Source organism: Nanorana parkeri, unplaced genomic scaffold (assembly GCF_000935625.1).
Source record: "Nanorana parkeri isolate BGI_ZX_2015 unplaced genomic scaffold, ASM93562v1 scaffold396, whole genome shotgun sequence".
Classification (NCBI taxonomy): domain Eukaryota; kingdom Metazoa; phylum Chordata; class Amphibia; order Anura; family Dicroglossidae; genus Nanorana; species Nanorana parkeri.
The window spans coordinates 1,247,210-1,271,167 of record NW_017306664.1 but is presented as its reverse complement, the minus strand read 5'-3'; the positions used below and the strand labels follow the sequence as shown (position 1 = coordinate 1,271,167).

The following is a 23,958-nucleotide window of genomic DNA, read 5'->3' as shown; positions in this document are numbered from 1 at the left end:
CAACTTGTCAGTGAACTGACAAAATTCTGACTAGTAGAGCAGTCTAAATGAATCTACAGGGGTGTCCATCTTTAAACAAAAACATTCATGGGTCATCTTCCATCTCAAATAAAATTATAAATTGTAGGTGCGGTTCCTCCTTGTACTATATGGAGATTTAGGTTACACTCTTTGAAAACTGCTATTGCTCAGCCACAATTTCTTACAAGCACTTTCAGCCCCTTTCTGTGATTAAACAATGTCAAAGGCTTCATTTCCACACCAATCTTTAAAAGTAAGCCGTGTTTTGTAAAGAGGGCTTCAATGCAATTACCAGCCAAAGGAAAGGCTTAGCTTGAGTGGATAAGTCCCTGATTATGACTCGGCAATCACAACAAAAGTACTCAGAACACTACTGCAATCCCGGTTAGGAAAAACGTATGCTCCTCACTCATTTTGTCATTCTGTTTCTTTTAATTGGTTTACACTGTAGCTGCTGGTGCAGTAGCCATGAAGTGAACTCCAACCAATTGACCATGATCTATAATGAAAAAAACTCATGTCTAGCATTTAAAAAAATATGCTTTATTTAACATGCCCTGTGTTATCAGAATTTTAAATAATTTTATGGTTCTGTTTCTGCAGTCTTTCATTTAGGAATGTGGATGGGTCTTGCAAGAGAACATACAAGGGCCCATTTATCAATGTTTTCATTCAGCATTATAGCAGCTTTCACCCAATATCAACACATTTGTCAATTCAAACATTGAAAGTTCTCTGACTCTTGGGTTAGAAACATTGATACATAGACCCCATAGTGTTGTTGTTGTTGTTGTTGTTGTTGTATATATGTTCTTTATTATGTTAAGTATGTCATTGATTTTTAAAATGAATTTAAATTTCCAGTTAAATATAAAATGAAGGCTCAAGAATAATTTATATTTACAAACATCAAATAGCGTTCTAGGCACATTTTAACAGCTTACCCTTAACTGCTTTGCTGGAAGAACACTGTTGTTTACAGAGCTAAAGCTCAAGTTACTTTAATGGATGTCACCAAGAGAGGAGCTATTGTTGTACTCACTCAAATACTCTGCAAATAAAAAATATGTTATATCAATGTAAAGATTAGGGTAAATACATTAAAATGCAATTTATAAATGTTTAAACTTAAAGTGATATTGAAGTCTAAAGGGTTTCAAGCTATTTCAAATGCTGAATAAATCACTCGCAACGGATGCTCCTCTTGATGTTTTAGTGTTTTAGCTTCCTGCAGAATCTGTTGGTCCCCTGAAGATTGGCCCTGATATTCTGTTTTACAGAGGCTCCTTTCCCTTGCAGGGTCCTATGGAGCCACCCTTGTGTGTGATAGTAAGCTGTGTGTTTGTCTCCAAAATCGCACAGGCACAGCAGGGCAAGACACTCTCCTGCTGCCTGATCCACACTCCTCTTCCCCCCTCCCCTATCTTCCCTTCTCCAAGTTGGCAGATGGACAGCTGCTAGAGTCTGTGCTGTCCCATGTAATCTTGTACTGAACAGGAAGTTCAGGGAAGCTGAGAGAGTTGGAGCCAGCTGTTCCGAAACATGATAACTGTAAATGCTTGGGCAAAAATGTAAAGACATACTTTGCTGGGCAATGTATATTTTTTTGATCTGGATTAATTATTGAAAAAAAAAATGTTTGAGAGTTAATATCACTTTCAAATAAAATTCACCCTAAACCATTAAAGTTTCCTATGATTCCCTTGAATATACTGCTTTTCTGTTGAGGCTGTTGTGAGCTACTCTTTCAATGGTTGCCAGTTACAATCAGATTTGTTAGAATACAACAACCATTTTAGTATATATATATATATTTGATCTAAAAGAGTGAATGAACACAGCAGCAAAACGTATTGTATTCTAGTAACTATATAATCTTATACAATACATGTAAGGATATTATTTTCTTTATGAATTTATTAACATTTCATATTTACTTATAAATTACTTCATATTTACATCCAGATCAAGCTGTCTAGCAAAAGGGACATCTACAGGGGTTGGGAAAGCTACAGTCAGATTTTATTGATATGGTTTAAAGCCTTTTTCCCAAACAAAAAGAAAACTTTTTGCTGTAACTGCTTAAGTTGTGTGAGCTTGAATGTGGCTTTAATTTGTTTGTCGCTATTTTAAAGTCTATTTAAAACTACATGTCCATCTAAGACTAGCTTGTCCACAAGGTGAAAATGTTGCTGTTAGGATCAAATAGTTACAGTATTATTAAAGGTTCTAGGAGCAAATTGCATCATATATGTAATATTTTTAATATTTTATTTTGTTTTAATTACTGATTTTTTATATCAAGCTAGATATTGGCCGGTTGAGTGTTTGGGCCCTTAGATTGGTTACTACATATGCAAGTCACATTTATCTGCCAAAATGTGGTCTGGGGATGTTGGAAATGCAAGAAAAAGCTTCTTAATAATAATAATGATTCTAAATGCCTGTGTGTAGGGTTTTTTCTTTAATATACCATTAAGGGAGCGAAGCAATCACCCACTGCTAACAATAAAAGGAATTGTGAGCCTAATTACCTGTTCACTCGGCAGAAATTATTGCTCTACAGTTTTTTTTTCTTCCTCCTAATAGAAAATATGCCAGGCTTGTCAGTGATCATTTTAATTAGCTAGATGTGGCAAATTTATTTTTTAAAGCTTTCATGTTTTCTGAAGAAAGAAGGCAAAAAAGAGAGAGACTCTTTCACCCTTGTCGGATGGCAGAGAAGGCAGAGCAAGAGGTCAAATCAGCCAATATTTTCTCTTTTAGGTGTCTCATTTACTTTCTTTTTTCTAAGGGAAAAATGTATTTGTGTATGACAGCTCTTCTATTAAAACAGTAATTGGATGCATGGTTCTAAGTTTAGATTATAATTTTTACATTTTACTGCATGTCAGAATATAGAATTTCTGTGATTGAAACCTCCCTCGGCTTCCCTTGGTTATATCGTCTCTTTGCTGCTTTAAAGGGTTTCTAAAACTTTTTTTTAAAAAAGATTTAAAAGCGGTTTAAACTTACTGTTGTCTTCATCATGCGCTCCCGTCCGAAAATCCGAAACTGCTCGGGCGGCTGAAAAGCATCTTGGGGCGGGCGCATGCGCAGTTCGGATTTTCGGCCAAGAGACGAGGAGAGACGCAAGGTAAGTCTATGGACGTGTGGAGCTGCATGCAGACACCGTGGGACAGGAAGTGCCAGCAAGGGCAGAGGAGTCAGCGCTGGATCGGAGAACAGCAGCAGCGCTGGAGAGAAGGCTGAAAAGGACAGGAAAGAAGAGGAAGATCGGATTAAGAGACATAATTTAAGGTAAGTGTAACATTGGGGAAGGGAACATTTTTTTAACTTTAATGTCACTTTAACAATGGGGCTTGCTGAATGTACCCATTACTTATAGAATATTTAGAAGTAAAGATGCACCCCACCAAAGTCTATAGAGTCCAGTAAGCCTGTTATTTTTTAATGGAAGTACCCCTTCAGTAGGAATACAGTAATGCATGCAATGTACACACATACATAATTAATACACTCACAGGGTTATTCACAAAAGGATGAATAGTTTGGAGAAGACAGGAGAAGTGAACCATCTAGGACAACATAGCTGAAACAGAAAGTGAGCTGAACTGGATAATTTTTCCAAATCAGTTATGTTGTCCTAGATTGTTCACTTCTCCTGCCTTCACCAAACTCTTCACCCTTTAGTTAATAGCCCTGTCAGGGATTGGGCAATTGACCAAATATATTAAAGCCCAACTCCAGGCAAAACTGAATCCTCCTCCCATCCCTCATTGAAACATGTTTTACCTATTTCTAGAGCAGGGATATACTTACCTGAGTCCACTGTCCATGTCCATTGCTGGTGCCTTGTCTAGGGGACCAGTAATCCAGCATTGTAGATATGCCAGTGCCAGCTGGTCTGCGTTAGTCCCCTTTTGCTAATATCACTGCTAAAACTCATGTTCTGGATTCTGAAAGGATCCCACCACTGAGAGCCACATAAATAAATTGTGTATTGAACATATATTCAGTGTTTTGCATGCATAGAAACTGCCAAAGCAGAGACATTGCACTTCTTTTTAAGCAACCATCAATCACAACATTGCCTCTGACCTACACCCTCCTTCTAACTTCACATGGTAGTATAGGCAGGTTAATGTGGAACTCCAGTCAAAATATGTTTTATAGTTTTGGTTACAGAGTGACAAGTTGGAGCCTCTATCTGGTTATTATGGCTCTGTGTCCTTACTGGGGAGATTAACTTTCTCCTTGTGACTGTTGTGAAGGGAAGTCTAAAATTGTACTGTTCTCACAGCAACTGGAGTAGAACAAAATAATCTACCAATTAAGACACGTGTTTCAGTGACAAATGTTAAAGGGCGATGGACCCTCTGCTATGGGATAATTTTCTTTTGATTCATCGACAGAGGTTCTAACCCTTCTCTACTCAATCAGAATTAGAAAATAAGTTTTGTCTTTAGTTCTACTTTACATTGAACGGAAATGGCACAACTAAAAGGTGGCCATAACAACAAGAATGAAAAGGCTAAAACATTGTCTCATGGTGAAGGGGTGCCCTTTAGAAGGTTAGTCTCCTGTGAATATTTAGGAAACAATGAGATGAAACAGTATCTACACTAAGGGGTGGGGGCATAGCTAATGTATAGCATAGGGGGAAAAAGCAAGATTGACTCCATTATTCAGCACAAATGGTTGGCACATCACTGCTGGGAAATAATGAAGAGAGAAAAAACATCAGGAATAGAGTAGACTTTAACTGTTTTTTACCATTTTACTAAAGGTCAGATGGCAAGCATCGAGTCATCTGGCTCACTTTTTCATGTTTCCCACCCCTTAGTTCAGCTTTGGCAAAATGTATGAACCGAACAACATTGTTGCAGTTAGCATTAGCCAGGCAAGTCCTTACTCTGATAAATGAAGGCATACAATATTTCATACTGTAATAATAGCTATGTAGTGTTCAGAGTTGCTTGATTACCTAGATGTTCCTGAATTTGGTGATTCTGGAATTTTATCTGTCTCTTTTATAAAATTGGACAATAGACAGGTATGTGCTATAGCAGAAAATTAGTTCCTATTTTTATTAAAAACAAAATTGATTCTAACACTTTATTTAAACAGATGTCCAATTTGCATACATTTGCAAATATATGTGAAAGTCACATAAAGCTTTCAAGGTGCCTCTGCAAAATTGAAAACACAATATTGAGGTGACTAAACAAAGAACAAACTTAGCTGAAGTTTACCCCAGTCCTCGATAAAAGAATGGTAATTTATGTGAATCCTAGACTCTGCTCTGCTCTAATGTGAGTGTAGGACGCAGCATGTTTCTTTTAATTTAGTCATATCTCAATGGTACAAAAGACCAGGACCATACTTTGCATGTATTTGCAAATGTGCACAATTTTTGTCTCTGCTTTTAGTATAATCTTAATTGCAGGTTTTGAAACGATTCTATAAGCCATTTAAAAATGTTTAAAGCACAAACATTTTTAAAAGGTACAAATCCTCCTAAAAGGAGACACCGCAGATTACTTTCTTTTATATTTGTCAGTTCATAAAACCTCCATGTGCCTCTCTAGATCTAGATTTTTTTTACTATGGGCCTGACTTCTCTGACTTCAGGGCTTAACAGCACATACTGTCATTCCCCTCTCCAATAAAGTGTCCTTATTAGTCATGATCATTGGACTGGAAATGGCACACTTGTGATGTTGTCACTTGCAACAACTCACCGGATACATGATTGCTGTACAAGGCAGACAAATGCTCACCTGTTTCCACTGTTCCATCACTGGTGAGTGAGAATGTACATTTGTGAATATGTATCCTGTACTTATTAGTTATCCTGTCACTGGCAGGTTGTCATCATCAACAGGATCACACTTGTGCAATGGGCTTTAGTGACCAACCAAAGCTAGTATCAGAGAGTTTATGGCTATCAAGATAATAGCAAGGCTTTCAACTTTAAACATTTAAAATGACTGACACGTTCACTTCAAGTACCTTATGCATCATTGTTATGTTCTGGGTAATCTGTTTAATGCATTTTTAGTGAATTGTTCTTACAATTTATTTGCTTTGCTTTTATTTCATAAACTGCTTCAAAATATTGAGCTCTGAACTCTGCTTTAAAATAATCGGCAGTTGCTAATGACAACATGGCCGTATTTAGCATGTACCAGTTTCCAAAAATCACCCCTAAGCACCCACTATGAAACAAGCTGGGATTCTATACTGTTGCTATGACAACAACTGTCCATAGTAACTGCATAAAGTGAGAGCTTCTGTTCGAACAGAGGGAAATGTGCAATAGATAACAAAAAAACACTCTTTATATCTCAAAGCACAGTGGGTTTTTTTTCTTGGATTATTACACCGTTAAGTGTCAAAGCTGCTGATGACCTGATACATGAGCCAGTAAAAATAATTTGGTACTTTGTCAAGAAATGCCGTCAGAGCTTTTAAGGCCAGAGGTAGAGTGGAGGTTATTATTGTTCAATTAGTACTTTGCTGGCCTGTAGCCCCTCAGAAGAGAACAATACTGCAGAGTATATGAGTAATGTAAGGGAAATCTGAAAAGAGTTTGCTTTGTTTAGCATTGAGAGACTATGGGGTTGATTTACTAACCTTATAAACACACCACAAACGTGTATACACCTCTGCAGTATGTTCCCTCCCAGCATGATCTATGGGTGGAATCTAAACACCTTTGTAATGTGTACAGACCCAGCAGGTGTGTTGTGCAAAGCCCTGAATGAATTCCAAGGTGATGTTGGGTAAATTAGCTCTATGTTGTGTTGCTTGCGTTGATGAATGCAAGGAATGTAAATGCATGAGCTAACCATTTTTGTCTAAACTGTGAAGCAGCATTATATATGCATCATGTGCATGATTTTTCCATATATGGCATTAGTGGAAATATGCTTTTAGAGACTTTTTGGTTGATAAATACGTTTTGCTGTGTGAAAATCACACACACCTGGTGTGTGTGTGTGTTTAGGTTAGTAAATCACCCCCTATGCCTCAGCCGCTTAATGATGAAAGGTGCAGGTCAAATGTTTTATTTAAAAAGGCGTTTATACTGTATCTGTATATTCCAGCCATATTCATTATCGTTGTGAGTTCAAAAGTGCCTCTTTTTTGTTGTGAAAAAATAAATAAAAATAGAGCTTGCATAGTTCTTTGTTGTAGCTTAAAGCCTAAGCCTAAAGTAAAATATCACCTGATCTCTGGGTATTGTAAACATTGTGTGAGGTCATTGTCATTAGAGTTTGCAGAAAGCATTTGTTTTTCAGGCAGATTGACTACATGATAGACATGAAATGAGATAGGATGTTAAGCAAGGTGCAATAACAAAACAGTACCCTTAAGCAGGAAGTACATACTACATGCGTAACAGGCAAACATGGGTGACTATTGACAGACTAAAAGGAATTGTCAAATTGATGGTTATTTTTTTATGAATTGACAAAGGAATGAAGAAAAATATGGGATTTCCTAAGTAAATACAGCTAGTGATTAAATAATACATCCGAGTTATTGTTGATTTAACTACAGAATATGTTAGTTAGTAATATAAGTGACGGATACCATTACAAATGTATTCTTCACTTAGGTTTAAGGCCTGATTCACACCTAGGCAGCACTGTTTTCATGTGTCTCTACGCACATTAGCAGCATGCTGTTATTTGCGCGTTTATGCACATTGTTCCCCCTTTTAATGCATGTTTTAATGCGTGTACATAAAGACACACATTTTGACTGGCAGCTCATGAACCATTGTGGGCAATGGAAGAACGCTTGTTTAAACACGCAACAATGCTCATGATCATGTGCAACATGCTTCTGCCGCGCATTTTTGGGCATTTTCAAAATCTACGGGGGTTTTAACTGTCCAAAGAAGCTCATGTATCTTTAGCGGCGTTTGAGATTTTCCCGCTGGTGTTTTTCTGCTCAGGTGTGAACCAGGGTCATTGAAAATCATGGGATTTCTTGTGTTGGGCATTTAAAAGTGCTTTTTGAACTGCTCAAAAACTCCTACGTGTGAACAAGGTCTAACTGTATCTAAATCCATAGTTTTAGTTTTGGATAAAGTGGTGAATGGTTATAACTACTGACCATTGTCTACAAGACTGAAAGTAATGGCAAATCCGAAATTTTGAGTTGCCATCAGAACAAGAACAGAGGAGAAATTGTCCAGTGGGTGACAACTGTCTAGGAAGGAATTTCTCTTACTTTAGATTTCCTCTCACTTCCTGTTATGTCTCTAACGTGAAACCTCCCCAATGGGACAGAAATGGCTAAGACAGAAATTCAATATAAGAGGTTTATCCATTCCCTACACTATGGCAGTACAACTGTCATTAGAGAAATTTGGGGAGTGTCTTCTCTTGAATATGCTAGTTTCCTTGCATCATCTTTAAATGGAAGTCATGATTGCATTATGCCTATACTAGGTCTGTGACAGTCACCCTAAGTTTTGAAGACAAATAATCTGCATGACAGCCAGACATGACAGGTCATCTATAAGAGCCTAGATATTTCCTTTTGATGTGTTCCATTGCCATCTTTGTTTAGGCATCACTGTGCACCAGCAGCTACCTTTATGACTAGAGGTAGCCATAAAAACCTTGAATATTGGTGATTCCTGCTGAATCAACCAAAATTGGAGCCATGGGTGGCACTGTCTGCACCACCCCGCTCGACAAACTTTAGCTGAAACATGGAAGAAGAAGCCATGTGGCCAACTGTTGGCCATACAGTGGCTGCATCCAGTCACTGTACAGATATTCAGTCACGGGTGCTGACTGCCAGAATACAATAGCCAGCAGAGGAAATTCCTCATTTTAAGCTGTTTAACATGGATGGGGAAATTGACTGAGTTCTGTTATTTGGATTGTGGGGCTGAATGAGAGAAATCTAGGGGTGTATGGTTAGCATTAAATGTTTTACAATGCTCTTTATGTTCTAGGATGTGTGTACATGTCTTACCTGCGTTAACCCCCTGCTTTTGCTTTTATTTTATAATCTGCCAAAAAGTTGCAGTACAACAATTGTACTACAATCCCATTGAGGGATTGCGTGGAGGCTGATTGATAATGCTGCCCTCCTCATGGCTAGGCACAGCCACATGATTTGATTTTTTTCATGTAAAAAGGTGGATATAAATACCCTCACTTTTCATGACAAAAAAAAAAATATATTTTTTAAAATCAGCAAAGCAACAGTAGCAATCTGGATGACTTTTTTCTTTTTTTAAGATAAATCATGTTTGGTGTGTCACATGACCTTCCCCGTGATTCCCTGCCTCTCCACACCTTCTATCTGCTGGAGAATAGCACCTGATTAGAGTTCACACAAATGGGACCCATTCAGCCTTGTGAAATACTCCTAATAAGAGTTTTAATAATAACACAGTATGTTAATTTTATAACTCACTACCACCCAATTTTATTCATGTCTTGAACATGTTAAAGACAGCAATTGCCTAGTAGTTTTTTGTGGTCATTATTTTGGGTCAGCTCGCCAGCAGGACAGTCTAGATTTCTTTTCATTCCAAACTGCAGTCAGGTAAATAAAGTAGATTATTTTCCATTTCAAATAAGCAAATGCTTTCATTTCATTTTTTTGTGTACTATGCTTTAGAGATCATTTTAAAAAATCAATTTTGAATAATCCTTCATTAGTTTCAATGTACAATTGGGGTCGCCTTATAGCGCCATATAAAAAAAAGTGAAAATACCGAAATCTGAAAAACTACAGTGGCTAATCTATTCATATTGATTGCAGAAAAAGCAGCAGAACAATAAGAATTCAGAGATTACAGACAATGATTTCACTTTGAGAATTTCCATCGGTAAGGTGCATTAAACACATTCTGTCTGCGGCTAGGCGCTGATCAGATCTTCAGTGACATATGAAGCTGCTTTTTTTTCCAATACAAGGTGCAGACGTGCTGAATTGGCTTTTCATTCGCTTTCCCAAGGAAAATACCATTAGCTCAAAGATTTAGCCTTGAATACTTAAGGAAGGCGTGATACATACAAACTGTTAACCTTCTTAAAAGCTTTTTCCAATCTTTTCTAAGCCCTGGAGAAGCTGATTTTACTTGGGCTCGGTCATTCACAGTAAAATGATTCCTTTGACTGGCCTATAATTATAGAGTGCAGTAAAGAAGTATTTCCAGCGTAAAAAAACCTTTTGACTTGCCGATGTGATTTTGGTCAAATGGAGCCTGACTGTTCTAATTTTTAAATGAAAAGGTATCTCTGCACCAGTGTTTTGCCAGTTCCGTTTAATGTAAGTGTAAATGATCCCAGTGCTATGAGACTAGATAATAGTCATTTTCATATTATGGAAAGGATTACATGCCAATAAATCTCAAAGAACTAAATGGCTTTTTATTTCTGTTTTACATTCATAACACAATGGGAAATTGAATAAAAGAACACTAGTGAGTTAAATGGAATTAATTTTTAAAATTTTGTTTTATAACTTGGAATGGGCTTTTCTTACACTGATACAGTAATGTAGTCTGCCTATTGTTTAGGTATACCTAAAACCAATGTTTTTTTTATATAGTTTGGGATGCAGTGGGGAAGATTTAAAACCCCTTAAAGGTTTTTTTTGTCGTTTTGGCTACATTTTTCGGTGTTCCTGTTTTGTCCTGTCAACAGGAAGTGAGAAGAAATCTCTCTAAATTAAAAAGGAAATCCCCTCTTGGACAGTTATCACCAGATAACAAAATGTTTTGGTTTTACATACCTTTATTGTTCTACCACTGTGTCTTTGGACCAACATCTGTGTGCTGCCGAAAAGGACAGTAAAAGTGGTTCCTGTGGAACCTCTAAATTAGTAATTCTAAAGGTCTTGCATGTGCAATTGTGCACTTTAAGATGTGCAAAGAATAACCTGACAGGCTAGAATAGTTTGAATAAGTTAGTGGTTTGTGTAGGATATTGAAATCTGGTTTTGGAGCCTCAGACTGTAAGGTATGCACATTGTCAGGAAAACTGGAAAAGTGACAAGCAGATGTCCTAAAATCTACTAGAATGACTAGATTGTTATATATTTACAATTATCTGTCTGTCAGTACTATGAAAGGGTCACCTTACTGTTGTCCTGTATTGTCTGCTGAAGCCAACCATATGTTAACTTGCCAGAATTAACACTAGTCTCTTCAGCATAATTCTGGGAGCCATATTATAACAGAGTCTCTTTTTTTCAACCACAGTAACAAGTATAACAACATTAACAATAAAGATGACATAGGTTATGATGCCTACTGCTGATTAACATTTTTGGGAACTGTGAAAATCTACATCACAAAAAGTATTCTCCATTGTTAATATATGAAATTCTTTGAAGCAACAGAATAGTTTAAAACAGCAGCCCAAGGTGAAGCCCTGTTTTTGGTTTTAATTTTATTTTTAAGGAGCTCATACATAAACATAACAAGCTCAGTTTACAATGAAGTGATGTCTGAGAGTCCAGTTCATCCCATTTTTGTTTAGATCTGTTTTTGCTTCTTATACCATATATACTACTTCTATAATAAATGTTATTATGTTTGTTATAGCAGATTATTTTATTGTACAGTTAATTTCTATTTCTAAAAGTATTGTGCTTAAATAGTAGAAATCCCCTAAGTTTAACAAAACATGCATTTCTTTTGTTTTCCAGGAAAAGAAGAATACATTGCCACATTTAAAGGGTCTGAGTATTTCTGCTACGACTTGTCTCAAAACCCAATACAAAGCAGCAGTGATGAAATTACTTTGTCGTTTAAAACCCTTCAGAGGAACGGACTGATGCTTCACACAGGGAAATCTGCAGATTATGTCAATCTGGCGCTGAAAAATGGAGCCGTCTCTTTGGTCATTAATTTGGGGTCAGGGGCCTTTGAGGCCTTGGTGGAACCGGTGAATGGAAAATTTAATGACAATAGCTGGCATGATGTGAAAGTAACAAGGAACCTGCGTCAGGTAACAGTACAATGGATGAAAAAGTGATTTATTTTGTCTTCAATACCACTAAGTAACAGAATACTTACCAATACATCTATTTTTACACACCTGAGCAGGGGCAGACCTAGAAAATGTCAGGGGCTGGCTGAGTTTAAATTAACACTACATTCTCAATAGATACCAAAAAAAAGTAAAACAAAAAAAAAACCTTGACATAGTTTGATTGGCTGCCGGTGCACTCAAGTTTAGTTTAAGAAGCCACCTTTGCACAAAACGTAATCTTGTGTTCACCTCTTTGTACATTACATCAAATTTTCAAAAGTGTTCAACACCATCCTCCAAATTTGCCAGGTTTCTTTCTTCAAAGCGTACATGCGGATGGACAGATCCAGCAGGTGAGAGTCATAAAAGGCATGCTGTGTTAGTTTTTGTCAGTGGCACAAAACAAGGGTGAAAGTGCAATTTAAACAGTGTCTCCACCTTTCTGATAAATGTGATGTGGTGAGGAAAGGCAATGCAGTCCTAAGCTTTGCAAATAATAACTAAGGGGTATCTGGTTTGTTTCTGACTAAGGAAAAACATTTAAAAATGGTATATAATTTAATTGCTGCTTTAAAAAATGGTTAAATCTTACCTTTCTTTTTTTCTAATTTGAAGCCACCTATGATTTTCTACAACTGACAAAAATAAAATATCCATAGCAGCTGTGTGCACAGAGCTTTATGCAACATTTGAGGCATTCCAAGCAAAATCCTTTAATTCAGTTTATTGCAGAGGGCTTTCATCTTTATAGTAGGAAGACCCTGCTACTAAGCACTCACTTTTAGGAATTTGCATTTGCACAGAAGCAGGTATGAATTTGCAATTGGTTTGTTAAAATGATTGCATTGTATGTTGGCCAGCAGAAGAATATTCTTGAATCAACAAAACTGGAGTTTTATTTTAAGCTATGTTTTGTGCCTGTTAGGCAATAATTAGGTTTTGGTGTGCTTATTGCACATGCCAAATAATTGATAATAATTTTTTGTAGATAAAGCAAAGCTAGCTGCAGGCCCCAGACCAGAAAGCCTCTACTTTTCCAGAAAACTACTTCTTCTAAGGAAGTACTATTCTTCTTTTGGATTAGTACCTAATGGGGTAGCTTACTACCTCCTAATAAAGACCCTGATGTCACAGGAGGAAAATATTCACACTCCACTGTGTTTCAAAATGAGCAACACGGCTTGCCCAGTCTGGTGGTATACCTATGCAAATGTGAAAAAATGTGATAGGATAGCTGAATTTAACTGGATCAAAAGTTTAATTTGTATTACCCGAGTAAAAAACAAATAATTTTCCTGTGTCTACAGGTAAATGAAACCAAAGTGTCAGCATGTCCTGCCGTGCACAGTGGATACTTTTAAAGCTTGTAGAATCATTTAGGGGAAAAAAAATATGTATTGGCAGGGTTAAATGTTTTGCTGTCTTGCCTTGCAATATCATATATGTCAAAAAGTGGAGATGGGCTTTAAACAAAATTTAGAACATGTTTCCTACTTACATTAAAGTGATAATCATAAAATTTATTTTATTGATGGTACCCAATCTTAATGTATACTTGTATATGCACTAACATTTTAGAATGTACAATGTCACTGTTGCTGTTAAATAAATATTTATCCAGTGACTACATTTATATGAGAATAAAATGCTACAGAGAGGGTATGATAGCAAATTCAACATTAATGTTCAGATATCCATTGCTTCACGCTATATACAAAGATATTGAAAATGTTTTTCAGTGGTAGTTGAAAACAAAGCACATAAATTAAAAATTAGTTATTATTTTTATGCTTTAAAGTGTTTTTCCATCCAGCTTTGATTTGTTGAAGTTTTCATAAACAGCTTCTTAACTCACTGTTTTGCAACATGACACTAGGTGCTGTTTTAAAAGGGCTTTTTAAATCTGCCCCTAGTGTCACTTCACACTAGCGACAATAATGCCATACAAACAGCAATCACCCAACTATATAAGGAGTGAATCCTTTATAAATTAGTCCCTGTCTGTCTTGAAGGACAGAAAAGGAAAGATTAGAATGTTGCACTGTGAAATGATTTTAAGTGAATGACCTTTACCTGTTTCCAGGGAGAACTTATCTGGAACCAAAACTAAATAAATATTCAACTGGGTGAAAAAATACTTCAGGCTGTGTGAAGAAATCCTTCAAGCTAATTAAAGTTGTCTTATGCTCATTTTGCAAACATTTTGTTTAAATTGTGTGCACTTCCTAGAGGCAAATATGTGCAAAATCACACTGGTATTCTCATATGTACACAATATGCTGCTGCCATTGATAAAAAACACCTCTCTCAACTGTAAGAACATGTTCTTATATAATTCTAATTAAGAAGTGCCAGTCTACCTTTTATTTCCAGTTACCAAAATCTGAACTATAATTTTTAGTGTTTCTTAGAACAGTATGCTCCTAAATATAGTTGTAAAAGGTTGTTATAGAGTTTAGAACTGATTTTGATTTAGCATTCTGAACATTTAAATACAAATGTGACACAATATTGCCCTGTACATATTTTAAAGCTAAAATATATGATTTGAAGCGTGTTTCGCTTTTTTTCTGTAGTTTCTATAGTTTCCCTATTACTATTTTTTGCCACATTATAATTTGTAAAACCATATTTTACAATATACACAACTAAGCTTATTTTTTATATACTATACCCTACTTTTTATAAAGTCCCTGTGTTGATTTTGTGTGGACTTTTTACATTAAGAGTGCATTACAGTGCATTTTGCAATATATTTGTATAATGTAGGATACTTATCAACATGTTAACATGTTTTATTGTATGGTTTCCATGTGCAACTTAAAATATGGTTATTTTACAGCTTTTAACCACTAAGAAATATAGCTGAAAAATAATGTCATTTATTTCAGTGCTTATAATAGTTTTCACGTTACTTGTCCATTTATTACAGCTCATTAGAAATTTTAGATTTCTCACATGCAAAATAACTACCATGAAAGTATCAACTAACAAAATCTAACTTTTAAACTTCAAGTGTGTTTTCTTTTTATCCAAGGAAAAAAAAATTACTTTATAGGTCTGTCTTTAAAAAAGTGCACAGCATTTGTTTGGTAAGCCTAATGTATAAAATATTTACTTGCCTAGTGGTATAAAAATGTAAGGAAAATAAATCACTCCCAAGATATCAGCAGGGTGCCATTTTCTTGTCTGTTATCATTTCTGGCATCAGATGGATCGATTTTTTTCAGCAGTATACCCTGTCTGTCAGCTTAGGTTCTTCAGTAGTCTCAAAGGTTTCGATAATTCATTAATGTTACAAATCATCCCTTTCCTTACACAGAGTAACAGTGTAAAAGAGCAGGATTAGGGCCACCCTGCTGCAAAAGAAGGATCCTTACATGTGGTGCTGAATAACTTTATGCAAGCACAAATTTACAACTGAAGCTTAAAGGAAAAGTGCACAGCAAATTAGTCCACTATACACATACAGAAACACTTTTGAATTAAGAACTACTTTAATTACTTGATTTACAACGTTACATATTGAATGGTGATGTTCTAAGTTGTGTGTTATCTGAAAAAATAAATAAACAGTGAGGATAAACTAAAAAATAACTAGGCAAACTTAAGCCCATTTCAAACAAAGTTTTTTTGAAGGGTTGAAACTTTTTCAGGACTTGTCTCCATTGGTAAGATTTCCCTCAATTCCTGTCCAGCTGCAAGGGGATCAGAGGGTCAAAGAGTGCTAGGAAATGTTTCCAATGGGGACATGTCAAAGACTAATGTCTCAATGCAAGTGTGTATTGTGGTTTGTGCCTTTATTTCCTAGTGACCCCTGCCCCCCTTCTCTATTCTGTTACCTTGTTGTCACAGGAGTATAAAAAAGGGAAAATTCCCCCAGTGGAGTCAAAAAATAAATAAAAGTTTTACAGAAGCACTAGCTGTACCTACTCCCTCACTCTTCAAAACTAGGCAAAATGTTGTCTGTAACTAGATTGATTGATATGTAGAGTATGGTTCCAGTGTAATTCCCATGTCTTTTTTCATTTTTTTATAATTCTTTACATTTAACATTCTGATTTATAATATTTATAGTTATGCATTAAGATTTAACTATAGGGGGGAGAAAAGAAAACATATTTCAAAGACTACCTAAAAAACTCAGATTTAAAAGCAAAAGACTGTCTTTCTTAATCCTTTTGACAACCATGGGATGCATGGATGGATAAACAGAATATACATATGCAAAAATAAAATGAATTGGCAAGCCATTAAATGCCCACTTTCTAGATTTGCCTTTGCTCACGCGGTTAGTTAAAACAATCAAAAACAAATTAAAATTATGAAAACATTTTTATAAATATACTAATTAAATGGAGACTGTTTAGCCAAGCTGGTGCATGTTTTACAAGCCAGTTGCAGAAACCCATTCAACTCATTATATGTGTCAGGATCTTCTTTGCTTTGTTTCATTGCAGTAATCTGTGACCCAAAAAAGCCCATCAGTATGACCGAAAGACGTTTTGAAGTTGAGGAGGATTCCTTGAGAGCTGTAATTTCAGTAGTAGGGGAATGTGAACTAATTTCTGAATTAAAAGAAAAAGATTTAAAAACAATATCTGAAATGGAGCCATATTTTCCAGGATGTGGCCATTTTGATTCTTTAGCCATTTTTAATGTCTGTCAGTTGTATTTAGGTTAAAAATATGGGGGAATGGTGACCATGTGTCCGTTTTTGTTCAGTACAGAGCTGATAAGTTATGAAATATATTTGCAGGACAAATATTATCGTGGTTGCCTCTTTGCAGGCCTACTTGTTAGTCTGCTTTTTTCTTGTAAAATTTTTTTGCCCTTTTTTTCTATGTTACTAACATGCTTAATAACTAACATGTCACTCATGGAATGTGTCATTCTACTAACCGTTACCTGAATCAAAAAATGTACTAACATGGTAGTGACCATCTTATTTTTTTAAGTAACAATCGTTATTATGTTCACAGTTTTTAATTTCCTTTCTCCCCCCTTCTCCACAAAGCACTCAGGCATTGGACACGCTATGGTAAACAAACTACATTGTTCGGTAGATATCATTCTAATTGTTTCTTATTTTGGGTTTGCCGTGTGTTTTTCTTTCTTTCTTTAACTGTAGACATCATTACAAAAGAGGAACTGCGGTTGGTACTCTTCTGCTTACTTTCAACTCTTTCTTTTCATCTGTTGTTGACCTCCTAAGTTTTACCTGTCCCTATCAAATTTAATTTATTTTTTCTATTTTTTTAACTATTTTTTATTTTTTGTTTACTCACACATAGGGGCATCATTAACTTTACTACCTTTTGCATCAAGCCGTAATTAACAAAAAAAGCTAACCTTTGGCTGGCCCATGTGGCTTCTGGCTCGGCCAGATTCTAACCATCCATATAGCATGGCATGGACGCTTGACTTACAGTGTTATGGTACATCCATACATCTTTCTCCATCACAAGCAGTTTGGTTATATGTTTATTTTTACTTTGTCCTTGTTTATAGTCTGTAGTGTGTTTTCGCATGTGCACACTGAAGTGCGATTTTTTTACTTTGTTTATTTGCGTTTTATGTTATGTTTTGCATGTGATTTTTTGCTGCTGCTCATTTGTTATTCAGTGCAAATAGTGGTGGTGCTTAATACCGCTTGCGTCATTTATGTCCCCCTATCCCAAACGCATGTTTTAACTAGTCAATGACAGACTACTAAACTTACTAATACGTACAACAGCTGAACTAACCTAGAAAGCATTTTACTAACACCATTTTTGTGTCTGCTAAATAACTGTTCAGTTGCTGTAGGGACAATACTGACACTAGCTCATTAATCAGACAACAGCTGAAATACAGTAGTCTAGATCCTTTTTAGGGGAAGATGAATTCTAGAAACCAAGACCAAACTTCAAACAGACATGAAAATGGATTTCCAAACTAGGTTTCAAATCAGGCACATCCCAGAACTGCAGTATTTAGGTCTGAGTATAGCGTGTCCTTTCCCTGTGCTTTGTTATGTAGGTAACAATATCAGTGGATGGGATTCTGACCACAACAGGCTACACACAGGAAGACTACACCATGCTGGGTTCAGATGACTTTTTCTATGTTGGAGGCAGCCCCAGCACAGCAGATCTCCCCGGCTCACCAGTTAGCAACAACTTCATGGGCTGTCTAAAGGAGGTAAGATTATTATTTACCTTTAAGCATTGGCTAGCAGATTGCTTTGCTGGATATGTATGAACAATGCATTGATGAATTATATGAGTTGCTGATAACCTACCACATTTCATATATTTTACCAACGAGTACTAACTAAGTAACAAAATATATTCAAGTTAGATGGCTGCATACTTTGTATTTTGTGCCCTAAACCAGCAAATGTGGATGCACATTTGGCCAAAAGGGAATAATTTGAGTGCTTTGCATGCTTGTGCCTTCTATCCTAAAATGAAGAAATGTCAAATTGTTTTTAGATTTGTGAGGAACTCCTTCCTTTTAATAGGACAATGTTGTATTTCCTATTATTTTTAATATGGAATGTGAATCTTTCAAATAATGAAGACACTAAACTAAAAATGTTCTATGGCACTGAAACGTTGACTCTTCGACTGTTGTGCTCCAGGACTATTCTTTGCAATATTCCCTACATCATGCTCTAGGCAAATATAGGATATGCATCAGATATCTCTACTTAAATGTACATCTTGGTTATGTGAAATAACTTCAACTAATACTGGCTCTGAAGCCGTGATAAAATGTAATTCATGAAGACAGGTTCTATCTTCTCCTTTCAGCACGAATCGGCTGAAATTTGGTCTGTCGATGACCCTATTCCCTCGAAAGAAATCAATCATTAGATCAACTTTTGCTAAAGGAGCATGTTCAAAATTTCTCAGCTGAATGGTGCTTGCAGCTAATTAGCTGCAAGCACCATTCAGGTACTCTGACAGTGGTCAGCCTGGATGGAGGAACCTGTTATATTTTTTTGTTCAGCTCACAAGATAAAAAAAAAGATATATTTTTATAAGGTATATACCATACTTAAAAGCCCTGAAAGACAGTGAAATCTGCCAGTAGAGGAGCAGGGTCTAGCAAGAGTTGTGAAAAAAAAAGGAATAATAAAGTTTGTTAAATAAAGATAATTGTATAGTTAGTTGTGCAGCTTTCACTTGTACTACTTAAGTTATTTTGGTGTGACAAGATCATTCTGTTGCCTAAGTTTATAACTTGACACGTGAAAACAAAGTAGATGGGAAGCCTGAAGAACTATAGGTATTTGTAATGAGTGTGTGGTATCTCAGTGGTTCACCATTTATATCATGAAAAAATTGCTTCTTATAGAATTGCCCAAGAGCCCCTAAAAAGGCAATTGGAGCTGAAACTTCAACTTGGAAAATCAAACTATTTAATTCTGAAAATCAAAACAAAATATTGTTTCCACTTCAGGGCTCTCCTGTAGAAAAACATATACTGTAGAAAAATTATAATGCTCAATAATTACGTTAATTAATAGAACAATATTTGTTATTGCTACTGTGAGTGTGCCTCGACTGTGTCTAGTTACACAAACAAACTCCTATTACAACATAAGTGTTATAAATATACTGTCAGATCTTATCTAATCTAAACACCTATACAGGTGGCTAAAACCTACCTTTATGTAGGCGTTTGGTTATGTGCCAGTTTAATACCTCTACTCATGTTCAGAGATTAAAAAAAGCCATAAAACAGTCATGTATATGGTCATGTAATCAATAAATGTATTTATTATGCAACTAGTATACATGTCTGGAATTGTTTTGATATCAGCCTTCTGTAATCCTCTTTCCAACAGCAGTGTGGGAGAGGGAAATCTGGTAGTAGCAGTAAATCAAGAACTGCTGCAGTGCACATATGCTGGTACTGAACATATTAAAAAGTAATAATGTGCCCAACTGCTGATTATTTGTCCAATAAGCAAGTTGGAGTTCTGGCCCAGATTTTTAATCAACTTGTGCTGCTTCTTTATTAGATGTCTGGTCCGTATTTGTTCTTTCTGGCAGGACTGTCTGGACCACAAACATGGCTGCACATAAGCACAAATCCTTTGGCAGGTTAAACCATACACATATACAATGCGTATTGCAATTGTATATTTAGCTACCTGCCTGGGGTATAGCATCAGTTTAGGACTAACCGGCTTGTGACAAGTTGTGGCTCAGATGTCACCAGGTACATGAAGTGTCATTCATTTAGAGCAACAGATGCCTCATGTCGGGTTTAAACCGCCGAACAAGGTCACAGTGGTCTATGTAATAAATGTGATCCTAGTAGAGGCCTTTTGGCAGCTTAGGCGGTATGTCTGTAGGGTCCATTTGTGGACATCCAGTATTAAACTCATGCATGAAAATTTGCACTGCTGTTCTAGCCCTTTCCTTCTGCTCAAACCACTGTGTGTGAAGATGGTGGTGCAAACTATTTATTGTTGGGGCCGTCTTCAGTCAGCAAGAGCCCTTCACCATTCAGAGCTTAGAGCATGTGTGGGAGAAGAATATTTTTCTGACTATTGGTGGATGACAAGAGAGGCAAAATGAACAGCACGGAAGATGTCACAAATAAACCTATAAACAAAGTGTTTTAGAGATGAAGGAGCATAATAATATAATGTAAGCATAACCTAGCATCGAGCATCCAAACTTTTTCCATAGCCACGTTTTGTCTATAGGTTAAAAAATTCCATTAATAAGACATCAATCATGAGCTTTATGCATTTTATCTTGAAAGGGACACGTTTAGGCACATCATTTAGTAAAACTTGTCTATGCTATTTTAAACTTACAGATGAATCATCCTCATAAACTAAATCTAAAACACATTTTCCAAGATATATAATAATTTGCTGAATGCTATAGCCATAGATGATATCTGTTTATCTTTTTAAACTCAAGATTCACACAACTTTCATCCTTCACATTTAAAATTTGAGTCTTTTGGATGAAATTTCTGTGGATATTTGGTAAACAAGTTATAATTAGACCCCCATGGTGTACATTATAGTGTGTTTTCCCATGCAGTAAATAAGTGCAAAGTGATCTGTTCATACAAATGTAATGTGGGAAATACTCATCACTAAAGGTGAGCCAAACAGTTAGCAACACTTTGACTTGCCCTTATGTTGGCAGAGAACAAATGACTATAACAAGCTATTTACCCAGTCTGCAATGGCTTAGTCAGTAGGATGCACACATTATTAAGACGATCTTCTAGCCATGATCTTCTTTTGTGCCTATATTGACTGATCTGCAAATATATCAGCAACTGGAAAATACATACCTCCTAGCTTTCTGAGAATTTGGGAACTAAAGGCCTTTCCCCATCCCCTACATCACAGTACTCAGGCCTTCCCCATTAGTCTGTCAGGTGCCATGTACTACATAGCAGGAGAAAGGGGGGATAGCCACATGCTCCCCCACACCTAGGAGTACTGGATGTTTCCTAAGGTTGGTGAATGGCTTATCAGGGAAGTGCAGTAGAATAAAGAAAAAAAAGACACAGCGGGGTTTCTCTTCTTGGCGGCCGGAAGCGGGAGGCTCCCAGAGCGCCCCGGAGATTTTTAACATTTTAAATTTTTTTTTTTGAAAGCAGCAGAGCCGCCGGACAATAGGAAACTATTGGGCGGAGCTAGCTGTCACTGCTAGCTCTGCACAATCGTTTTCTATTAACTTTTTTCTACTTTTTTATGTTCTGCTCGGTGCCTCTGAGGGACCGAGCAGAACAGCCGAGCCAAATGCCGCTCGGCGGCATTCGGCTATTCTCTCACTGCTGCTCGGGATCTTTCAGAATAGCCCAAACAGCAGTGTGAAGCCTGCCGGAGGTTCGGCTCAGCCGATCCAGATGTTGGATCGGCTGAGTCGAACTCCTTCTGCACTTCGGGTCAGCCGAACATGCTGAGCATGTTCGGCTGATCCGAAGCCACACGAAGCAAGCCGATGTACGGCTGATTTCAGCCGATGTACGGCTGAAATCAGCCGTACCAGCCTGAAGTGAATAGCCGAACAGTGTTCGGCTCACTTCACTTCAGGTCGGCCATTCACTCGACTGCCCTCGGCAGCTTTGTGAATAGACCCCTAAGTGTTAGTAGCAAATAAGGTGGGCTATAAAAAAAACCTGTTTGCTCTACATAGGCAAAATAACACATTTACTTTAAGATATTTTTAGTTCCAATCGATTACTCTGCTATTATAGTAGTATAGTACTGTTTTTTTTTCTTTTCCTTGCACGTGGTTGGGTATTCTTTGCAAAGTGAATTTCCACTACATTCACTAAGCAACGTAAATTCCCTTTCAAAGAAAAAATACCTTGAAAAGTTAACAGCCTTTTTTCCTTTAGTAAATGAACTGCTATATGTATACAGGTATGTGACATATATAGTGGTTTCTGCAACTATGTAAGCAGTCTTAACCTCGCTATAAGTGATGAGTCAGAAAAACTGTCAAGCTCCCCCTTTTGCAGTTCATGGAGATAGCAGGTCAGTATAGCACATTTACTCTGTTAAAGAGAATACAAAGCTTGATTTTACATGGATTCCAAAATAAAATGTTTTTGGGGTAATTAACTATTAATTGATATGTCCAAAATAAACTCATTGTCCATGTAAGTAGTACATCACTATTTACCATTCATAGTTAACTTTCCACGCAATATCAGAAAATGTCCACTCCAGCAGTGTGCCAATAAATGTATTAGTGGTTGACAGGACATGTCTGGGAATAAAGGACCCTTCTGCAATAGGTACAGGCAGCATTTTATCATAAAACTGTTTCAGATACACACTATTCAGTACTGCAGTTATCTGTGCTAGCATTTAGGGTGATTTGATGCATAAAACTTTTATATGATATCCTTTAAAATTGTAGCACAGTTTTAAGTAGTGTCTGGTTTTAAACATTTAACATTCAAGGTATCAGAAGAGTGTCTGGCAGAAAAGAAGGCTGTTCAGGCATGAAAATATGCAATCTGAATAGCTGAACAACTCTAAAAAGCCATAGTTATAGAACAAATGTGATTCATATAACTACCGAGTAAGAGAGAGAGAGAGAGAGAGAGTTCCGTGTTAGCCTTTAATCCAAGTGGCTGATGGATCGTTAATGAAAGTTAAAAACGGTTATGAAAGTTACCAGCTTGATTCTTGAGTATATTGGATCTACAATGCAATACACACTAGGGAGCTGATTTATAAACTCCGATGATACTGATACTCAGCGTCATCTAGGGGCGGTAGTGCCATGCAACCATCTGCCCAGCGTAAACCATTTATAGAACATTTATAAATCAGCCCCAGTATTTCTATTCAAAATTTTGGTCTTGTAAACACAAAAAAAGCAACAAAAAAAACCAAATGCTTCATTTTAATTACTTTACAGGTAAAGCTGTCTTTTTACTAGTAATGGTGGAAAATGTGGGTAAAATATTACCAGTCACTGTAGACCCTTTTTCACCATAACATATTGCTTTTTGATTGGTGGATGGGGATAATTTATTTCTCCATGCATGCATTAGCTTAGACAACTAGAGTGCACCATCGGTGGTTCATTCAGGCAGGTGTGATGGAGACATATTAAGGCTGGAGACTACAATTTTTATGTGATAACCAAAGTCATGAACACTTTTGAATTGATGGCCTTTTGAAGCCCTTAAGTTACCCTAAGATATTACATGACAATTATCCAATCTAACATATTGGGGTCTATTCACTAAGCTGCCGAGGGCTGCCGAGTGAACAACCGACCCCAAGTGAAGTGAGCCGAACACTGTTCGGCTATTCACTTCAGGCTGGTATGGCTGATTTCACCCGTACATCGGCTGAAATCAGCCGTACATCGGCTTGCTTCACATGGCTTCGGGTCGGCCGAACATGCTCAGCATGTTCGGCCGA

General features: G+C 36.7%; 1 protein-coding gene across 1 annotated transcript in view; it reads left to right on the top strand.

Moving 5' to 3' along the window:
- Positions 1-11,719: 11,719 nt before the first annotated feature.
- The window catches only part of LOC108789430 (neurexin-1), a 706,321-nt gene continuing 694,082 nt past the window's right edge, over positions 11,720-23,958 (top strand). Inside the window, exons 1-3 of the mRNA XM_018559452.1 lie at positions 11,720-12,017; positions 17,059-17,082; positions 18,063-18,224. Coding sequence (XP_018414954.1) covers positions 11,844-12,017; positions 17,059-17,082; positions 18,063-18,224 — 360 coding nt within the window. The 5' untranslated portion in view covers positions 11,720-11,843. The remainder of the gene's footprint in view (positions 12,018-17,058; positions 17,083-18,062; positions 18,225-23,958) is intronic.